The sequence below is a fragment of the Varanus komodoensis genome, unplaced genomic scaffold (assembly GCF_004798865.1).
Source record: "Varanus komodoensis strain SLA01 unplaced genomic scaffold, ASM479886v1 scaffold127, whole genome shotgun sequence".
Lineage (NCBI taxonomy): Eukaryota > Metazoa > Chordata > Lepidosauria > Squamata > Varanidae > Varanus > Varanus komodoensis.
This window is the reverse complement of record NW_025335366.1, coordinates 254724-271089: the sequence shown is the minus strand read 5'-3', so window position 1 is coordinate 271089 and position 16366 is coordinate 254724. Positions and strand designations below refer to the sequence as shown.

Genomic DNA, 16366 nt, shown 5'->3' with positions numbered 1-16366 from the left:
CTATTGTCTTGACAGAATTGATCATCTTATCAGAAATGCTATAGCAAATGGATCATTTATGCACCATAATTTCCCAGTATGTCAGCGGCTGCTTTAATCCCCCATGTGAACAAAAGGCTAGGGTGAATTTGGAGGGCATTCCTAAAGTGGGGGCAAGGCTTTATTTGAACACCCAGTCACTGTTTCCGGGGGCACTTATTCACTGGATGGAGCATGTTCCTGATGCATTGATTTCTTTAGCAGGCTGTGTCCACCCACCCATTGCTTCCAACAACTCCTGAGGCAGCTGACATATTAAAACAATAAACTAGAAATACACTGAAAACCCAAACATTGAAAATCACAAAAATCAACAATGCACCGCAGAGTGATAAAATCTGGCAGAACAATAAAAGAATCAATTAAGACTCAGCTGCAGTGACAGCAGGAAAGATGGAAAGCCCAGGCCTTTGCCATCTGCCCTGAAGGCATCGTGTCTGGTGAGGTGGGGTGGAGCTCTCAGAGGAAGACATGCCAAATGCCAGTATTGCCTAGTGGTTAGAGCACTGGATTAAGATGTGGAGATGCAAGTTCAAATCCCCACTCACTCATGAAGCTCATTGGCTGGGTCAGAGCAGATCCTAATCTCTCAGTGTGAGCTACCACACAGGATTGTTGTGAGAGTAAAACGGGCAGGGATTCTGTCTGCAGGGTGACCCTGTTCGGATATTCCTTTTGTGGGAGCCAGACTGGCCTCAGTCACCATGCCTTCTGCTCACACGCTGAGGGCCAAGTCCAGAAGTGGGAGCCTTTGGCGCCTGCATAGGCCAGACTTCTGCAATCCGGTGGGCACCAACTGTATTGGACTTCCACTCCCAAGATGCCCCTGAGAGCATGGCTGGCTGGGGCATGCTGGGAGTTGCAATACACCTGGAAGATTCCAAGCTGGAGGAGTCTGGCTGCAGTCTGTCTGTGCGATTTGGACCCTGGAACACAGTGATGAGCCCCTCAGAGCCAAAAGTGGCCTCGACAACTCAGCCCACAATTGCTGAATCGAAAGCAGGGTCCAGGCCAATAAAGGCCATGCTGAAAATCCAGCTATTCTTCCAGAAAATATTTCTCCCTTGACCCAGTCGTTTCAACTGTAAAGAAGAGCCTTTGCATACATTTTAGGCCCTTTATATGATCTATTAAGTGTATCGCTCAGTAGTCACTGGCCTGGGTTTTATTGCCTTCCTTGTAAGTGAGGATAATAAGGGATGGAATTCCAGCCCAGCATTATACGACTGCTGAGATTTGTAGAATCCGTGAGTGTGACGGATTTGGAAAACCTCCTGCCAGGGCGGCTGCAGAAGAGCCATTCCAGGAAACTGAGTTATTGCCTGGGGCCACCTTCTCAGCCAGCAACAGGGCCTGCTCTTGGATTTCCCCTTCGCTAATGGATAGTCAATGATTAAGTGCAGTCAGATCAGCCACACAGGGAAAAAACACACCAAAGGAGAAGCAACAGGTCGTGATGTTCCATGGCTTTTTTTTTAAACAAGAGCTCATTCATACATTCATTCATTCATACTTCATTCATTCAATTTATTTGACTTAGAAACATAGAAAACAGAGCGAGTCAGAAGGGACCTCCTGGGCCATCTAGTCTGACCTCCGGCACCAGCCGGCTCCGCTCACAACATGCCCACCATGTGGGCATCCAGCCTATCCTTGAACACCCGCACCGATGGGGCCTCAACCACCTCCCGGGGAAGCCCATTCCACACCCTCGGGGTCCTGACTGTCAGGAAGTGCTTCCTGGCATCCAAATGCAACCTTGTTGGTTCCCTGAGCTTTGCTCCGTTGGAGCGCGTCCTGCCTTCCTCTGCAGGGGAGAACAGGTCTCTGCCCACCTCCGTGCGACATCCCCTCACATACCTGTATGTCACCAACAGATCCCCCCTGAGTCTCCTCTTCTCCAGGCTGAAGAGACCCAGTTCCCTCAGCCTCGCCTCATACGGCATCCCCTGCAAACCGGCCACCAACCTTGTGGCCCTACGCTGCACTGACTCCAACCTGGCTATATCCTTTCTGTAATGAGGGGCCCAAAACTGAGCACAATACTCCAGTTGCGGGTGCACTAGAGTCATGTAGAGTGGTAGTAATAGCTCTGTTGATCTAGAAGCCACACTTCTGGCTATGCAACCAAGGGTGGCATTTGCCCTCTTGGCCACCGCATCACATGGCTGACTCATGTTCAGCCTGCAGTCGACCAGCACCCCGTGGTCCCTTTCACAAGTGCTGCTCTCCAGCCACTTATCACCTAACCTGTACTTACGACACCCATTCCAATGCCCCAAGAGCAAGACCTTGCACTTATCCACATTGAACGCCATCCTGTTGTCTCCTGCCCACTTCCATAGTCTGTCCAGATCCTTTTGGATCTGGAGTACCTGCTCCTAACTTGTGGCCACTGCTCCAGTTATAGTGTTGTCTGTGAATTTGATCAGCAGACTGTTCACCCCTCCTTCCATGTCATTAATTAAAAGATTAAACAGGATCAGCCCCAGGACAGAGCCCTGGGGGACCCTGCTTGTCACTGGCCACCATCCCGATGATTCCCCGCTAATGGTTACCCTCTGCTTTTGGTCAGTCAACCATGCCTTAATCCACCGGACAGTGCTTTGGTGGATCCCAAAACTCCTCAGTTTCTCCACCAGGATATCATGGGGCACTTTGTCAAAGGCCTTGCTGAAATCCAGGTAAACCACATCCACTGCATCCCCCCCATCCAGCCATCTCGAAACCTTGTCATAGAATCCCACAGGGTTTGTCTGGCAGGACCTGTTTTTGCGGAAACCGTGTTGTGTGGCTGCCAGCCTCCCTTCCCTATCTAGCATCACCAGATCTCTCTCTATTATGAGCCTTTCCATTGTTTTTCCTACAATGGACGTAAGGCTAACCGGTCTATAATTCCCCATGTGCCACCCTAGCAGCCATAGGCTGTCTGGCCAGCTTACGTCATGATAAAATCCATAAACAGCATAATAAAGCTGATTAGGTTTTAACGTGGGTTTTATTTAGTGGATGCTGTGCTTCATTTTATTCCGTTTTTATTGCAAGACTGTCCTGAGACTGTAGTAGTCCGACGGTATACAAAAGCGTTAAATAAATTGCAGTGTGCAGAAAGGGGCTACAAGTGCATGGAAAAGGCGCATCCAGAATGCCTTATTGTGCTGAAATAGGATCATTTGGCTGGGCCCTTCCAGAAACTGGCAGTCGACCAGTATGAACATTTTCTGGGCCTGGGCAAATCGCTTGATCATGATTCTTCCCCTTTCGGCTGGGCTGCTGGGAGAAGTAGGTGCCCTTCCATTCTCAGGTGTGTGACCTTTGACAGTTGCGTGACCCTCTTTGGACCCAGGTGCAGCAGCTGGTGGAGAACATCAAGCACATCCTGGACCGGCGACTGGAGGAACTTGACTGGATGGATGAAGAAACCCGGCGGGCGGCTCGAGCCAAGGTGGGGAGGCAGATTCCGGCCAAGCCCAGGCGCTGCATGCTTAGGGCCATGCGATACAGATCGGGGCCGTGTCCTGATTCTTAGCTCCCTTTTATGCTCGCAACCGAGCAGAGAGGTGGGGATGGAAGGTGGGATTTTTCATCTTTTGGTGTAGAGTAGGGTCAGCACCTTCACCATGAGGGCAAAATCCGGCCTCCTGGAGGATCCGCTACAACCACCGATCACTTCATGGTTTCTCAGCTTTGCGGTTTCCCCTCTCATTCCCAAAAGTTGAAATACATCCCCTGAGGTTCAGTTTAAGCTAAAATAGGTGAGCATCTTTGAATGTTTTGCTGTATTCCTTTTGCCCTCTCCCCGGCCCCCGAGAACTTCTCTCAATGAAATGCGGTCCTCAGACTCAGAGTTTCTGCATCCTCGTTGCAGAGATTAAATGGCTGCCCATGGCCACTAGCTCTGCAGGCTCAGTGTTGCCTCCCGTACCAGAGGCAACAGGATTGCAGGGGAACATGGGTGGGAGGTTCCTTTTGCGTGCGGCTTCCTGTGGGAAACTGGTTGTGTGAACAGGACACTGGACTGGAAGGACTCTGGGTCTGATCCAGCACAGCTCTGCTCATGTTTCGGGAGATTACTCATGGGATATACTCCCCCCCTTGTGACTGGGGTGAAATGCATGTGCCTCAACCAACTGGATTGGGGCCAATCGCATGGGGTCTGGTCGTGCACTTGGCATCCTGCCACGGGGAGGGCCTGGGGTGGGAAGGACCCACACAATCAACCCATATGATGGGCAGGGATGAGATCACCCAAATTCTCAGGATTCCTTCATGGACCCAATTTTGTTGTTTTTTACTTTCCTGGAAAGATCTGTACATTCGCTTGAATTTTCCTGGACGTACGCATCAAACGGATGCGCCTTTGCAATGCGCGTGTTCGTCCTCCCACTGAGCAAAGCCTCCTTGTGAGCACTTTTCCAAGGGCATGGCCTGAGCTTGGCCCCGAAGGTGCAAATCGAGTGCTGTCCTGAGCAGGGGGCTGGACCATCTGGCCCCGAGTCCCTTCCGGCTCTGCGATTCTTGAGAAGCAGCCAGTGGCAAATGACTCCTCCAAGGGGATGCAGGGTGGCTCTCAGCTCAGCGGGTCACAGCTTGTGCAGACTTGTGTTCTGGCTTCACAAGCTTCTTTGATTTTTTCCCCAAAAGTGAAAAAGCAGAAATATTTCTAAGAATCTAGATATCTCTATTCTTGGCTAAACATGAGCCAACAATGCCATGCAGCCGGCTAAAGGGCAAATGCTATTTTGGGATGCATTGACATAAGTATTACTTCTAAATCACGAGAAGTAGTAGCTCCTCTATTCTCCTCACTAGTCAGACCTCACCTGGAATACTGTGTCCAGTTCTGGGCACCAAGATTTAAGAAAGATGCAGGTGAATTAGAAAGGGGCCAGAAGAGGGCTACAAAAATGATCCAGGGTTTGGAAACACTGCCCTGTGAGGAGAGACTGAGAGAACTGGGCATGTTCAGCCTTGAGAAGGGAAGACTGAGGGGGGACATGATATCCCTCTGTAAGTACCTGAAAGGCTGTCACAAAGAGGAAGGTCAAGATCTCTTCTTGCTGATGCCAGAGTATAGGACACGGAATATCCAATTCAAGTTGTGACAACCCAGATTCACACTAGAAAAGCTTCCTCACGGTCAGAGCAATACGACAGTGGAACCAGCTGCCTGGAGAGGTGGGGGGCTCTCCCACACTGGAGACATTCAAGGAGAAACTAGACAGGCATCAGAGTGGGATGATGTAGTGAGGTATCCTGCAACAGCAGGGGGTTGGACTCGATGGCCTTCTTGGCCCCTTCCAACTCTGTTCTTCTATGAGTCTATGAATTCCCTGCGCTCGCAGCCCCTTCAGCCCCTGAGTTGCCCCCTGAAAGTGCAGTTTGACAGAGCCTGGGGAACATCTGATGGGGGCCGGCCAGGACCCCGGATCGGGCCCCGAGACGCCTTCCAGGTAACGGCACCTGGCTTCTCTTGCAGCTGCAGCACATGATGGTGATGATCGGCTACCCGGATTTCCTGCTTAACCCAGAAGCCATCGACAAGGAATACGAGGCAAGTGTGCGCCAAGGCCGCTGGTCACGATTCCAGGGGGGTAAACGAGGGTGGAGGAACCATGGCCACCCACCCAATCGATCCACAAAAGGCACCATCCTTGGCAAGTTTAGGCAGGGGGAAAGCCTGCCAGGGTCCCCCTGCTCTGCACAGGGACAGGAACCTGCCCGGAGGAGCCGCTCCTTGAAAATCACCCATATTTGATGGATTAATTGTATCAATTGCTTGCATTTAAAGAAACGTGCGTGAGATGTCAGGAAAGGCCTTCTCATGGATTGTGAGCCTGTCTTCCCAGGGAAGCTCCCCTGGCATTCCCAGGAATGTCTTTTCAGACCCCACCCCAAGGCTTCTTGCTTCTGGGGAGTTTTGTTCCCTGAACCCCTTCAGGCTTCCCTTTCAGGCACAAGGCATTTCCTGGGCACTTGTCCTACTGCACCTGATCCATTGTTTTATTATTATTATTATTATTATTATTATTATTATTATTATTATTATTATTACATTTCTATGCCGCCCCTTGCCGAAGCCTCGGGGCGGCTTACAACACAATAAAATACATTGAAATACAATAGAACATAATATTTCTATTTATTATGTTTATACCCCAGTGTCCCTGCTTGTGACTTCTCCATGGCTTTCTCTGTCGGGTGCTGCCATTTATTTAGCTCACTCTAAAGCACTGAAGGAGAAGCCTGTGCCGGTGTGCCATGAGTCTCTCCCACGCGCTTGTGGAATGGGGGGCATGAATGCTCCCTTCCTCCTTCAGAGGAAACGGGCGGAGGCGCCCCGGAAAAGCGAAAGGAGAAATGCCTCATGGAGCTTTGGTCATCCTGGTCCAGCCAGTTGGTGGCTTTTAATGCATTTTGCTGATTTTGTTTCCCCCTTGTAAAGTGTACACCTTGCTGCTGTAAAGATATTCTACAGGACACGATGCACATTTCTAGAATGGATCCTAGTGGAGAGGCGGAATTGCACTTTCTGTTTAGCCAGGCCACAGGTCCTGTGCCGATCAGGGTGCTGGTCACAGCTCTCCAGGGATTTGGGAGTTTTCCTAACTGCCTGGGCCTGTCAGGAATCTGCTGGGGACCTTCTGGACATGGCGTTGCAACCCTGAGCTAAGCCCCCTCCTCTGATCCATGCACTGACCCTCAGCAGTATTCCTCCACAGTTCGAAGTCCATGAGAAAACCTACTTCAAGAACATCCTGAACAGCATCAGATTCAGCATCAAGCTGTCTGTGAAGAAGATCCGGCAGGAGGTGGACAAGTCGGCGTAGGTCTACCTTCTTTTGCTAGGATGTGGTTGGACGACACCTGTTTGCCCGGAGTAGCTTCGTGGCTCCCCATCCCTCCTTGGGCCGGCCTCTCGAGATCCCCCCGGGGGCAGGCGAGAGAGGTGGCTCCAAATCTCCAGAAAGCCGATACAGGAATGCAGATCTGAGACTCTTCATCCCTCTCCCCACTGCTCTTTCAGCCTTTCTTCCGTCTGCTCATGCAAACAGGCTCTGGAAGCTTCTGGGGCTGGCGGGGGTGCTTTGGCTGTGGACAGATGGGGCCATTATCGACAGAGAACCAAATCGACTGGTTGAAAAATAGACTGCAGACTTTTTCAGCCAGCCAAGACACTTCTGCTTTGAGCACATGGGAAACTAGCTGGGTGTGAATCCATCCCAGATCAGCAACGGGAACCGGGGTGTTCCAAGGGCAAAGGAGAAGGTGTGGGGAGTGCTTCTCACTGAATCATGGAAACGGGCTCCTGTCCTTGCAGAAGCCTCGGAGTGACTGTAGCAGCTCATCGTGGCTACAGCTGCTGCAGTCACCTGCGGGGCGCCGCCTTCCAGCCTCCTTGCGTGTGTCCCTTTGCTGAGGGCCTCCTGAGAGTGGAAGGGCACTTCAGAGCATTCCCTGCCCCCGTGAGGGTCTTCTCGGGGCGGGGAGGTGGGTTGCCTCCGGCAGCTGGGAACAGCCGGCTGCGTCCATGGCGGGGGACCTCGCCCTGTGCTGGACGCTCCGTTGATCAAGGCGCGTTGTCTCATTGCAGGTGGCTGCTGCCCCCGCAGGCACTGAATGCCTACTACCTTCCCAACAAGAACCAAATGGGTACGGGCAAGCTCGATCCTCCTGATGGCTTGCGGGCCTGGGCTGGCTACTCGCGGGAAAGGGGCTGCTTCCCCCTCCCTCCAAACTAAGGTTGTCGATATGGGCCCGTCATTTCAGCCTGTGCCTGGGGCTGGGAGTCCGGGATCCCCATCGCCACAGTCCTGTTGCGCACGGAAGCCTGCCAGAGACAAGGCCTGGGGGGCACAGGTTCCTTTTCTAGCCCCCTAAGGTTGCTACCATCGGGGTTCTGCAGTCTCCTTATCTCTGAAATGGCACCCAGCCTGATTCTGTATTGGCCGAGAGCCACCGCCCTCCCATAATCCTCATCTCATCTCATCTCCCCACAGTCTTCCCAGCTGGAATCCTTCAGCCAACTCTCTACGACCCGGAATTCCCACAGTAAGCACCGGCTTCCCACCGGGAGCCTTTTGTGGGAGTGGGAAGGGGAAGTCGGACTGGGTGTGGGATGATGCGGTCCAAAGGATTTAGGCCCAGCCTGTTAGCTTCCCTGACCAGGGACTTTGGGGGTTTGGCCCCATTCCCTGGGGCACTTCCCTCCACCTGTGGGTCAGAGGCAGCTTTTGGGAGTGCGGACGGTTTTCCAGTGGCCAGGCCAGTGAGGAAAGGCTGGCGATTCCACCTGCTGCCGAGCCGTACCAGCCACTTCCATCTCCACCAGAAGCGGGACCCTGGCAGAGTGGATGGGCAGCGGCCCACGAAGACACCAGCCACGCCGAGAAGTTACAGGGCGGTCCGGGAGCGTCCACGGCACCCCTGCTTACCAAAAGCTGGCAAAGCCGGCAACCCGTCACACAGTCGCACTGGGGATATAGCTGCTTTAAAAAGGTCCCTTTTGAAAAGTGGCCACTTGGGGGAATATCCTCTCCACCTGAATTGGGCGTCCGTGCTGATTTTCCTGCCAGGAACCACCCCGTCCGTCACTGCTGGGGCGGTGCAATTTCCAGCACACCAGCGAGAAGGTGCTATTTTCAGAAAAGAGCATGACCCTCCGTGTTCTTTCTGGAATGAGGATCTGGCTGGGGCTTCCTTGCTCCAGCCCAGGGACTCTTCAGTGCCGGAACCACCTTGCGGCGGGGGGTGGGATGCCCGGTCAGAGTGGTGCCAGTTCCCTCCCTGTCAGCCCCACACCTCAGCCGACCCACAGCGATCTTCTCCCGCCTACAGGTCCCTGAATTACGGCGGCATCGGCACCATCATCGGGCACGAGCTGACCCACGGCTACGACGACTGGGGTGAGTAGTCCTTCCTCCCCCCCGCATCAATGTAGGGCCAGTCAGAACCGTAGCACGGCAGGGCGGGAAGGGGCCAAGAAGGCCATCGGGTCCAACCCCCTGCCCAGTGCCGGACTCCGAGTCAGACCATCCCTCCCAGAGGCTGCCCGCTCGAGCACCCACAGCAGAGAGACGGTGCCGCACCACCGCCGTCTCCGAAGAGCAGCAGCAGCACACAGCCTGGCATAGCATTAACTTCCGCTGACGTGTGTCTGGAGAGGCAAACTGAGAAAGAATTGCTGCAATTTAAATAGAAACCTCATCTCACCCTGGTGCCCACGCTGCTGGTGAGCAGAGTCGAGGATTCCGCCCAGCTCTCTTCTGAGCATGCTTTAGCTTCAGGCCAGCCTCGAGAGCCACTGCGGTGTGGTGGCGAAGAGCGCAGCACTGGGACTCCAGCGATCCAGGTTCGAGCCCCTGCTCGGCCATGGAGCCCTGTCAGTGATTTTGGGCCAGGCCCGGACTCTCAGCCCAGTCTACCTCACAGGGTTGTTCTGGTGAGGATACGAGGAAGAGGAGGACCTTGTCAGCCACCCTGGAAGGAAAAAAGGCGGGCTATAAATATAATAAAATAAATCAGTACATAAAATGTGATGAGAAGGAAGGCGACGAGTGAGAGCAGAGGGCAAAGAGAGTGGTGAGGAGATGGCCTCGCTGAGGGAGGGGCTCATGGGGGTGCCTTGGCCAAGGGTCTTCCAAGGCCTGGCTCCAGAGTGAGCATAGTCCCCAGTCCCCCGCATGGAGCACGTGCAGGAGAACTTCCAGGGTGCGAGGAAGGAGGGAGGGCCGCCGTTTGGATGTTCCCAACCCAGGGGCAAGATCTCCGAGGCCACCCTTGAGGGGAAGGAGGGAGCCAGGAGAAGGGTGGGCCGAACTAGGATCTGGGCCCCGCACGGCCGACACGGTGCGGCCCAGCCTTTGGCCGATCGCTTCGCAGGGGGCCAGTACGACCAGCACGGCAACCTGCTGCACTGGTGGACGGACGCCTCCTACAGCAAGTTCCTCAAGAAGGCCGAGTGCATCGTCAGCCTGTACGACAACTTCACCGTCTACAACCAGAGGGTGAGCGCGGGCGCGCCAAGCCCCGTGGAGCCAGAAGGGGGTGCACTGGCCCTCAGAGAGCGTCGGGCTCCCCATGTTGGCAAGCCGTTGGAACTTGCCCGTTTCCCCCATTCCAGGTTCAGCACTTCACGATGAACCTGGGGAGGCGGAGACTGGAAGGGGTGCTTTGCCTGTGCCATTTTATTTATTTATTATTTATTTATTTATTTAGGATTTTTGTATGCCGTCCCATTTGCGTGAGCCTCGGGACGGCTTACATACCATAAATAAACACAATACAAAGAGTCTACATAAAATCCAGATTCACCCTGGCTGCAAATTAAAAAACCTATAGACGATATTAAAATATTGTTTAGATAAAAAGGTCTTCGGCGCCAGGCGAACCTCTCTGGGGAGCGCATTCCATAGGTGGGGCGCCACCACAGAGAAGGCCCTCCTCTGGGTACTTACCCTCCTAATGTCTTTCACAGAGGGTTCCTGGAGAAGGGCCTCTGCTGCCAATCTCAGGGGGCAGGAGGGCAGATATGGCCCATCTCTGAGGGCTCTAGGACTTGCTGGCCAGCCCTGGCTGAGTCGTTTTAAGGCAGGAGAGCAAAATCTCTTTCGACCAGAGAGCCAAATTCAGTTTCAGAGAAGCCTCTGAGGTTTTATTCCACTGGTGGCTAAGCCAAAGAGAGAAAGACCAGGCCCCAAATATTGGCGTAATTCAGCTCAAAGCTCCTACTGCCAAGCGCGAAGCCTCAGGAGAGGCACTTCCAACCTTTTAGAGTGAGGAAAAATCTGCCCAAAGCCAGGAGACCCCAGGTGCCCAGCAGTCCTGGGTTCTGTGCTCCTGTTTAGGGTTAGCAAACAAGGAGAAGTGTCCCAGGCCATCAGCATTCTGAAGAAGCCGCCTTCCTCTGCCCCGATCAGAGTTAAGCAGATAGGAGGATAAGAAGAGCAGGGTCAGACCAGAAGTCCCTCCAGGGCACGGAGCATCAGACAGTGGCTCGGGTGCAGCTCTCCCCTCCAGCCCATGTTCCCCAGCAAGTGGTGCAGATGGGCATTCTGGCTCTGGGTGTAGCCTAAAGCCATCAGGCTAGTAGCCTGGGATAGCCTCCCCTTCCATGAATTTCTCCAAACCCCATTCAAAGCCATCCAGATGGGCAGCCACTTCCCACGGCAGCAAATTCCACAGTTTAACTACACGCTGTGTGGATAAGTCCTTCCTTTGATCTCCCACCCGCCTGCTTCATGGGATGAGCCCTTTGGGTTCGAGTATTATGGGAGAGGGAGAAAGATGTCTCCCCTCCACTTTCTCCACACCCCACAGGATTCGGCACCCCCTTCTCATGCCTCCCTTTACTTGCCTTTTTTTCCTAGCAAAGCAATCCCAGATTTTGCTGCTTTTCCCCACCCGGAAAGCTCCTCCAAAAAAGAGCCCCTTCAGCTTCGGTTTCCCCTTTCTGCTCTCAAATCCCCCTCAGCTGCATGGTGACGAAGAAGCATCGTCAAGTATTAATGTACAGATGTCAAATATTGAGAACTAATTATCATCGGAAAGCAAATCTCCACATATCCAAAGAGTATTCATGAGTTGTTGACTTGAGCTTGGTGTTCCCTGGGAATTTCCCCACCTAGAAGCACCTTTGGACTATAAGAAAATTGGTGGTACCCTTTTAAGATTGCCACGTTCATTGGTGGGGGGGGGGGTCTGCCCAACCAACCCCCGTCTTTCTCATCCTCATTCAGAATGCTTTTCAATAAATGGACAGGTACCAGCTAAGAGGTATTTTTTCAAAGGAGGGAATTTCAGGGTAGTTTTTCTTTTCCAGAACAATGGTTTGTCTTCACTCAATCCTGGAATAACAATCATCCATCATTTAAATTTTAATGCAGGAAACCAAGCATTAGAGTCGGTCTAAAGAGATTTGATTGCTTTGATTGTATTAGAGTCTTTAATACCTGTGTTCTCCCTTGAAGATAACGGTTGACGTGGTAAATATAGAGAGAAGTTTCTAACATGAAAAAGAAAAGAACAAGGTTTGCTTCTGTAGGTTTCTGGTTCGAGAAGGCAAGGCCAAAAAAAACGGAGAAAGGAAAGGCCAAGATTACAGGTTGGAGGCTTGGGAGATGTTTTTGATGGTGTGGAAAGGATCCATGGGTATAGGGGAGATGCAAGGCTGCCTGTTCCAGGGAAAGACCCAGTAGGAGAGAGAAGGCAGAGGCCCAGAACAGAAGTAACTCAAGGTTTAGCCAAGAGGAAAGTTGTGGTGGAGTTGACAAAGTGGGAACTAAAGAGGGAGGAAAAAGATGGCACCAAAGAGCAAAGAGAATTCTTTTAAAAAGCAATCCCTTGAGACACATCCGAGAAAGCACCCTTCCCAATCTGGTGTCCCCCAGACTGCACTGGACTACATCTCCTATCAATCAAACTGAAGCTCAATCCAGACAAGACGGAGGTCCTGTTGGTTGGTGGTTCTGGCTTTGGAGAGGGTGAACTGAACCTTGTTCTGAATGGGGTTGCACTCCCTCTTAGGGACAAGGTTCACAGCTTGGGAGTGCTCCTCGACCTGGAGCTTTCACTAGAAGCTCAGGTGACAGCAGTGGCGAGGAGCGCTTTCCTTCAGCTTCAGCTGATCCATCAGCTGCGCCCCTACCTGGAGGACGACTGCCTGGCGACACTGACACATGCATTGGTGACTTCCCGTCTCGACTTCTGTAACGCGCTCTACGTGGGGCTACCCTTGAAGACGTTCCGGATACTTCAACTGGTTCAAAACAGAGCTGCCAGGCTGCTGATGGGGACTGGGCGTTGTGTTCACATGACTCCAGTTCTCCGTCAGCTTCACTGGCTTCCCATTGAAGTCCAGGCCCAATTCAAGGTGTTGGTGATGACCTATAAAGCCCTAAACGGCTTGGGTCCTGGCTACCTGAACGAGCGCTTACGTCCATATACGCCCGGCTGCCCCTTGAGATCAGCGGGAGAGGCCCTTCTCCGGGAACCCTCCGTGAAAGAAATTAGGAGGGTGGGTACTCGGAGGAGGGCTTTCTCTGAGGTGGCGCCTAAGTTATGGAACGCACTCCCCAGAGAGGTCCGCCTGGTGCCGTCGTTATTTGTTTTTCGGCGCCAGGCGAAGACCTTTTTATTCAAGCGGCATTTTAACTGTTAACATTATTGGTCTTATCTGGCCAGGGCGGCTTATTTTATACTGTATTGTTGTATTTTAATTTAATATTTATATTTTTAATTTATATTATAATTATTTTAACTTAATGATGTGAGCCGCCCCGAGGCTTCGGCGAATGGGGCGGCATAAAAATGTTTTAATAAATAAATAAATAAAAATAAAATCACCTCCCAGCCAGTTCAAAAGCCAATGAAAAAAAGCAAGTATGTTTGGCCAAAATTCCGCAGCCCATTTTCCCCATCCATGTTCTGCTTAACATGCCATACATACTAAAAGCAGGGTCTATGATATCTCAGCATGTGGAGGGCAGACCTTGGATCATACCTGTGGATTTTCACAGGTTCCTGCTCCCCATTGTTTAATAGGAGGATTGTTTGCCAATTTTTACTGCTGAAACAGGAAGATTAAGATAATCGGGAGCTGCATTGGTCTCCCAGTCCAACACTGTAACCACTCGGCCACACCGTTTCTCGTAAGACTCGGCTGACTGAAGGGCATGTCTAAAAAGCCCTAAACAGGCCTCCACAGAATATCTTTCGGTGTAAGGACTGGCCTTTCCTCCTTTATTCTCCTTGCACAGCCCCGAGCCCTTCCGAGGGAGGGTTGAGGCAGCCCCTGCACCCTTGGCGGGCAGAGCAAAGACCTCCGGAACATTTCCGCCTTCGCAGCCGCCTCCTGGCACCCGCTAGGACCGACCTGATGGAAAATCAGCCGCAGGCTCCCTCCCCAACTCGCTGCCCCCAGTCATTGCAGGCATCAACTCCCATCTGCCCCAGGCAGCAGAGCAGGGGCTGTGAATGCTGGAAGTCCTAGTCCCAAGCGTCTGGAGGGGTGGCAACTCTGGGAAGGGGGCAGAATACCCACTGAAGACCGGGCCTCGGCTGTCGAGAGAACCCTTATGGTGCCTTAGCGGTGATGTGCGATCGGAGATGCCGTGGGAGATTTCCTCCTGCTGCTGAAAGTACACCAGGACTCTGGGGCACGGATGGGGTTTCGCTGCGCCCTGACTTTACTCCCCCCTCCCCCTCTTCTTCTTTCAGGTGAATGGGAAGCACACACTTGGGGAGAACATCGCCGATATGGGGGGACTCAAGCTGGCTTACTATGTACGTACCTTCCCAGGCGTCTCTCAGCCCGCATGCAGCCAGGGGCAGCACATGCCTCCTTGGCCCCGTGCTCTGCGCCATCCCAGAGGTGCCGCATCAACGCCCTGCAGGCCCTCCTAGGCTGATGCAGCGCAGGCTGCCTCCTGAAGGCTGCCTCTGAGCCCTCATGCCAAGCTCCCCTCCCTGCACCCCAGACCTGGGAGAAAATTGCGAGAAAAGTGCTTTGGACTTTTCTTCTCAATGCCCAGAAACAGACAACTTCCTAAACCCCCTTCTAAAATATCTCAAAGCACAAGCGATATCTTTGCCATCATGAAGTCCTCCATGTGGGGGAGAATTCGGAGTGAAATCCCTTTCAAAACAGTGCAGCCAAATACGTAGCATGGCCCTAATTGTTTAGGGGAGAAAGGAGAAATTAGCAGGGGACTGTTTGTATGAGAATCCCCCACCAGTAAAGAGCCAGCCCCATATCAGAGAGGGGCCCTTGCGCCTCCAGTAAAGTGATCTCCTGCAGCAGCACATTTCTGAGTCAGAACATCACCTGGGGCATGGACCCACCTTCTTAACACCTTTCAAGCCTCAGGTGTTGGAGGGAGTCAGCCCCATCCAAGAAAAGGGATGGAGGGTTTGCCTGCATTTTGGAGGACGAAGAGATGAGGTGGAGCCGTTTGGGTGTAGCCAGCCAGGTGCAACCAAAAAGACACTCTAGGGGGCGCTGTGGAGCTGCATGAGAAATGTTCTGTTCTTCCCCTTCCAGTGACAGGTGGGAGAGCATTTCTGAGCTCTCCCCCGGCTTAAAGCAAAGACCCCACCCCCCAAGAAAAGAAAGCTAGCATACCAGGAAGTTTATTTTGTACTCCATCTCCCTGACCTGCTGGTTTTCTACTTGCAGGGAATCCTTTAAAAAGCACTGAGAACATTCAAAACATATGACCCCAAAGTGGTCTGAAATCATTCGCTTTGGTTGTAATGTCTGAAAGTTTTACTTCGTCATGCCCACCTCCTGACTGGGTCGAGTCATTTGGGGATGAGGGGAGGGCAGTGAAACACAGGTGGCGAATTCCAGACGGCACACCTGGCAGGGCTGATCCCCATCAACCTCACGTTGCCAGACTGTTGGGATCCAAGGCTGTAAAGGGGCCATGATAGGCGGGAATCAACAGGTAAAGCTTCTTTCCAGCTCTGTATTTCTGACTGCCGGGTGCAGGGCGTTTCATTTCCTCGTATCCTCTTGCCTACCTGTTGAAGGTGCTGATCCTTATTCCACCTACAGAGGCAGCAAGGTTGCTCCCTTTAGGAGAATTTATTCTTGCCAGGAAATTACGGTAAAAGAAGTCGAGCCAAATGGGATATGGCCGAGTCTTGCAATCAGGAAAGCCATCCTGTCCGTGGAAGCAGCGCTGCTTTCTTCCGGGCACGGCACCTTTCCTCAGAGCTGCTTGAAGGCCTTTCAGTGTTGGGGTGATTTGGGTAGAAGTTCAACACACCTGGTGGGTCCTGGCCTTGCAGAAGGCTCAGATAAAGCGTGAGGAAATCGGGCGCCCATCTTGGCTGACTGAACTTGACCATCTCTTGCAGGCCTATCAGAAATGGGTGCGGGAGCACGGCCCCGAAAACCCGCTCCTCTGGCTCAAGTACACCCACGAGCAACTTTTCTTCATCGCTTTCGCCCAGGTAATGCCGCCATGCTCAGGAACACTCTTGCCAGGGGTTCTCCTGCTTTTGAGTCTACAGCATAAACCTCCTCTCCACTCTCTTAGGACGGAGAAGCAAGCTCAGCCCAACTGGTGTACCCCAGGTTTGTAGGACTGCAACCCCCATCATTCCCTGCCACCCCAGCCCATTGGCATTCTGGAGATGATGGGAGTTGAAGTCAAACACACTCGCAGGGGGAATAAATTGCAGGAGGCTGACTTGCAGTGGCGAACGCTGGCATCTGACATGGAGGAAATGTGTGTGTCATAATAAACCCAAATTCAAACACATGCCCATTCGGTTCCATTTCCGTCCCTGGCATAGCGGATGCCCAAGTAATTAAGGGATG

General features: G+C 52.6%; 1 protein-coding gene across 2 annotated transcripts in view; it reads left to right on the top strand.

Moving 5' to 3' along the window:
• Window positions 1–16366, top strand: part of ECEL1 (endothelin converting enzyme like 1) — a 46684-nt gene that overhangs the window by 28113 nt on the left and 2205 nt on the right. The window contains exons 7-15 of one of the 2 annotated variants that reach the window (XM_044422441.1): window positions 3386–3484; window positions 5519–5593; window positions 6762–6859; window positions 7634–7692; window positions 8040–8091; window positions 8878–8945; window positions 9922–10046; window positions 14257–14322; window positions 15901–15996. In XM_044422441.1, the coding sequence (XP_044278376.1) occupies window positions 3386–3484; window positions 5519–5593; window positions 6762–6859; window positions 7634–7692; window positions 8040–8091; window positions 8878–8945; window positions 9922–10046; window positions 14257–14322; window positions 15901–15996 (738 nt within the window). Of the gene's footprint in view, window positions 1–3385; window positions 3485–5518; window positions 5594–6761; window positions 6866–7633; window positions 7693–8039; window positions 8092–8877; window positions 8946–9921; window positions 10047–14256; window positions 14323–15900; window positions 15997–16366 lie in introns of both variants that reach the window. The other variant, XM_044422440.1, reaches the window with a different exon arrangement.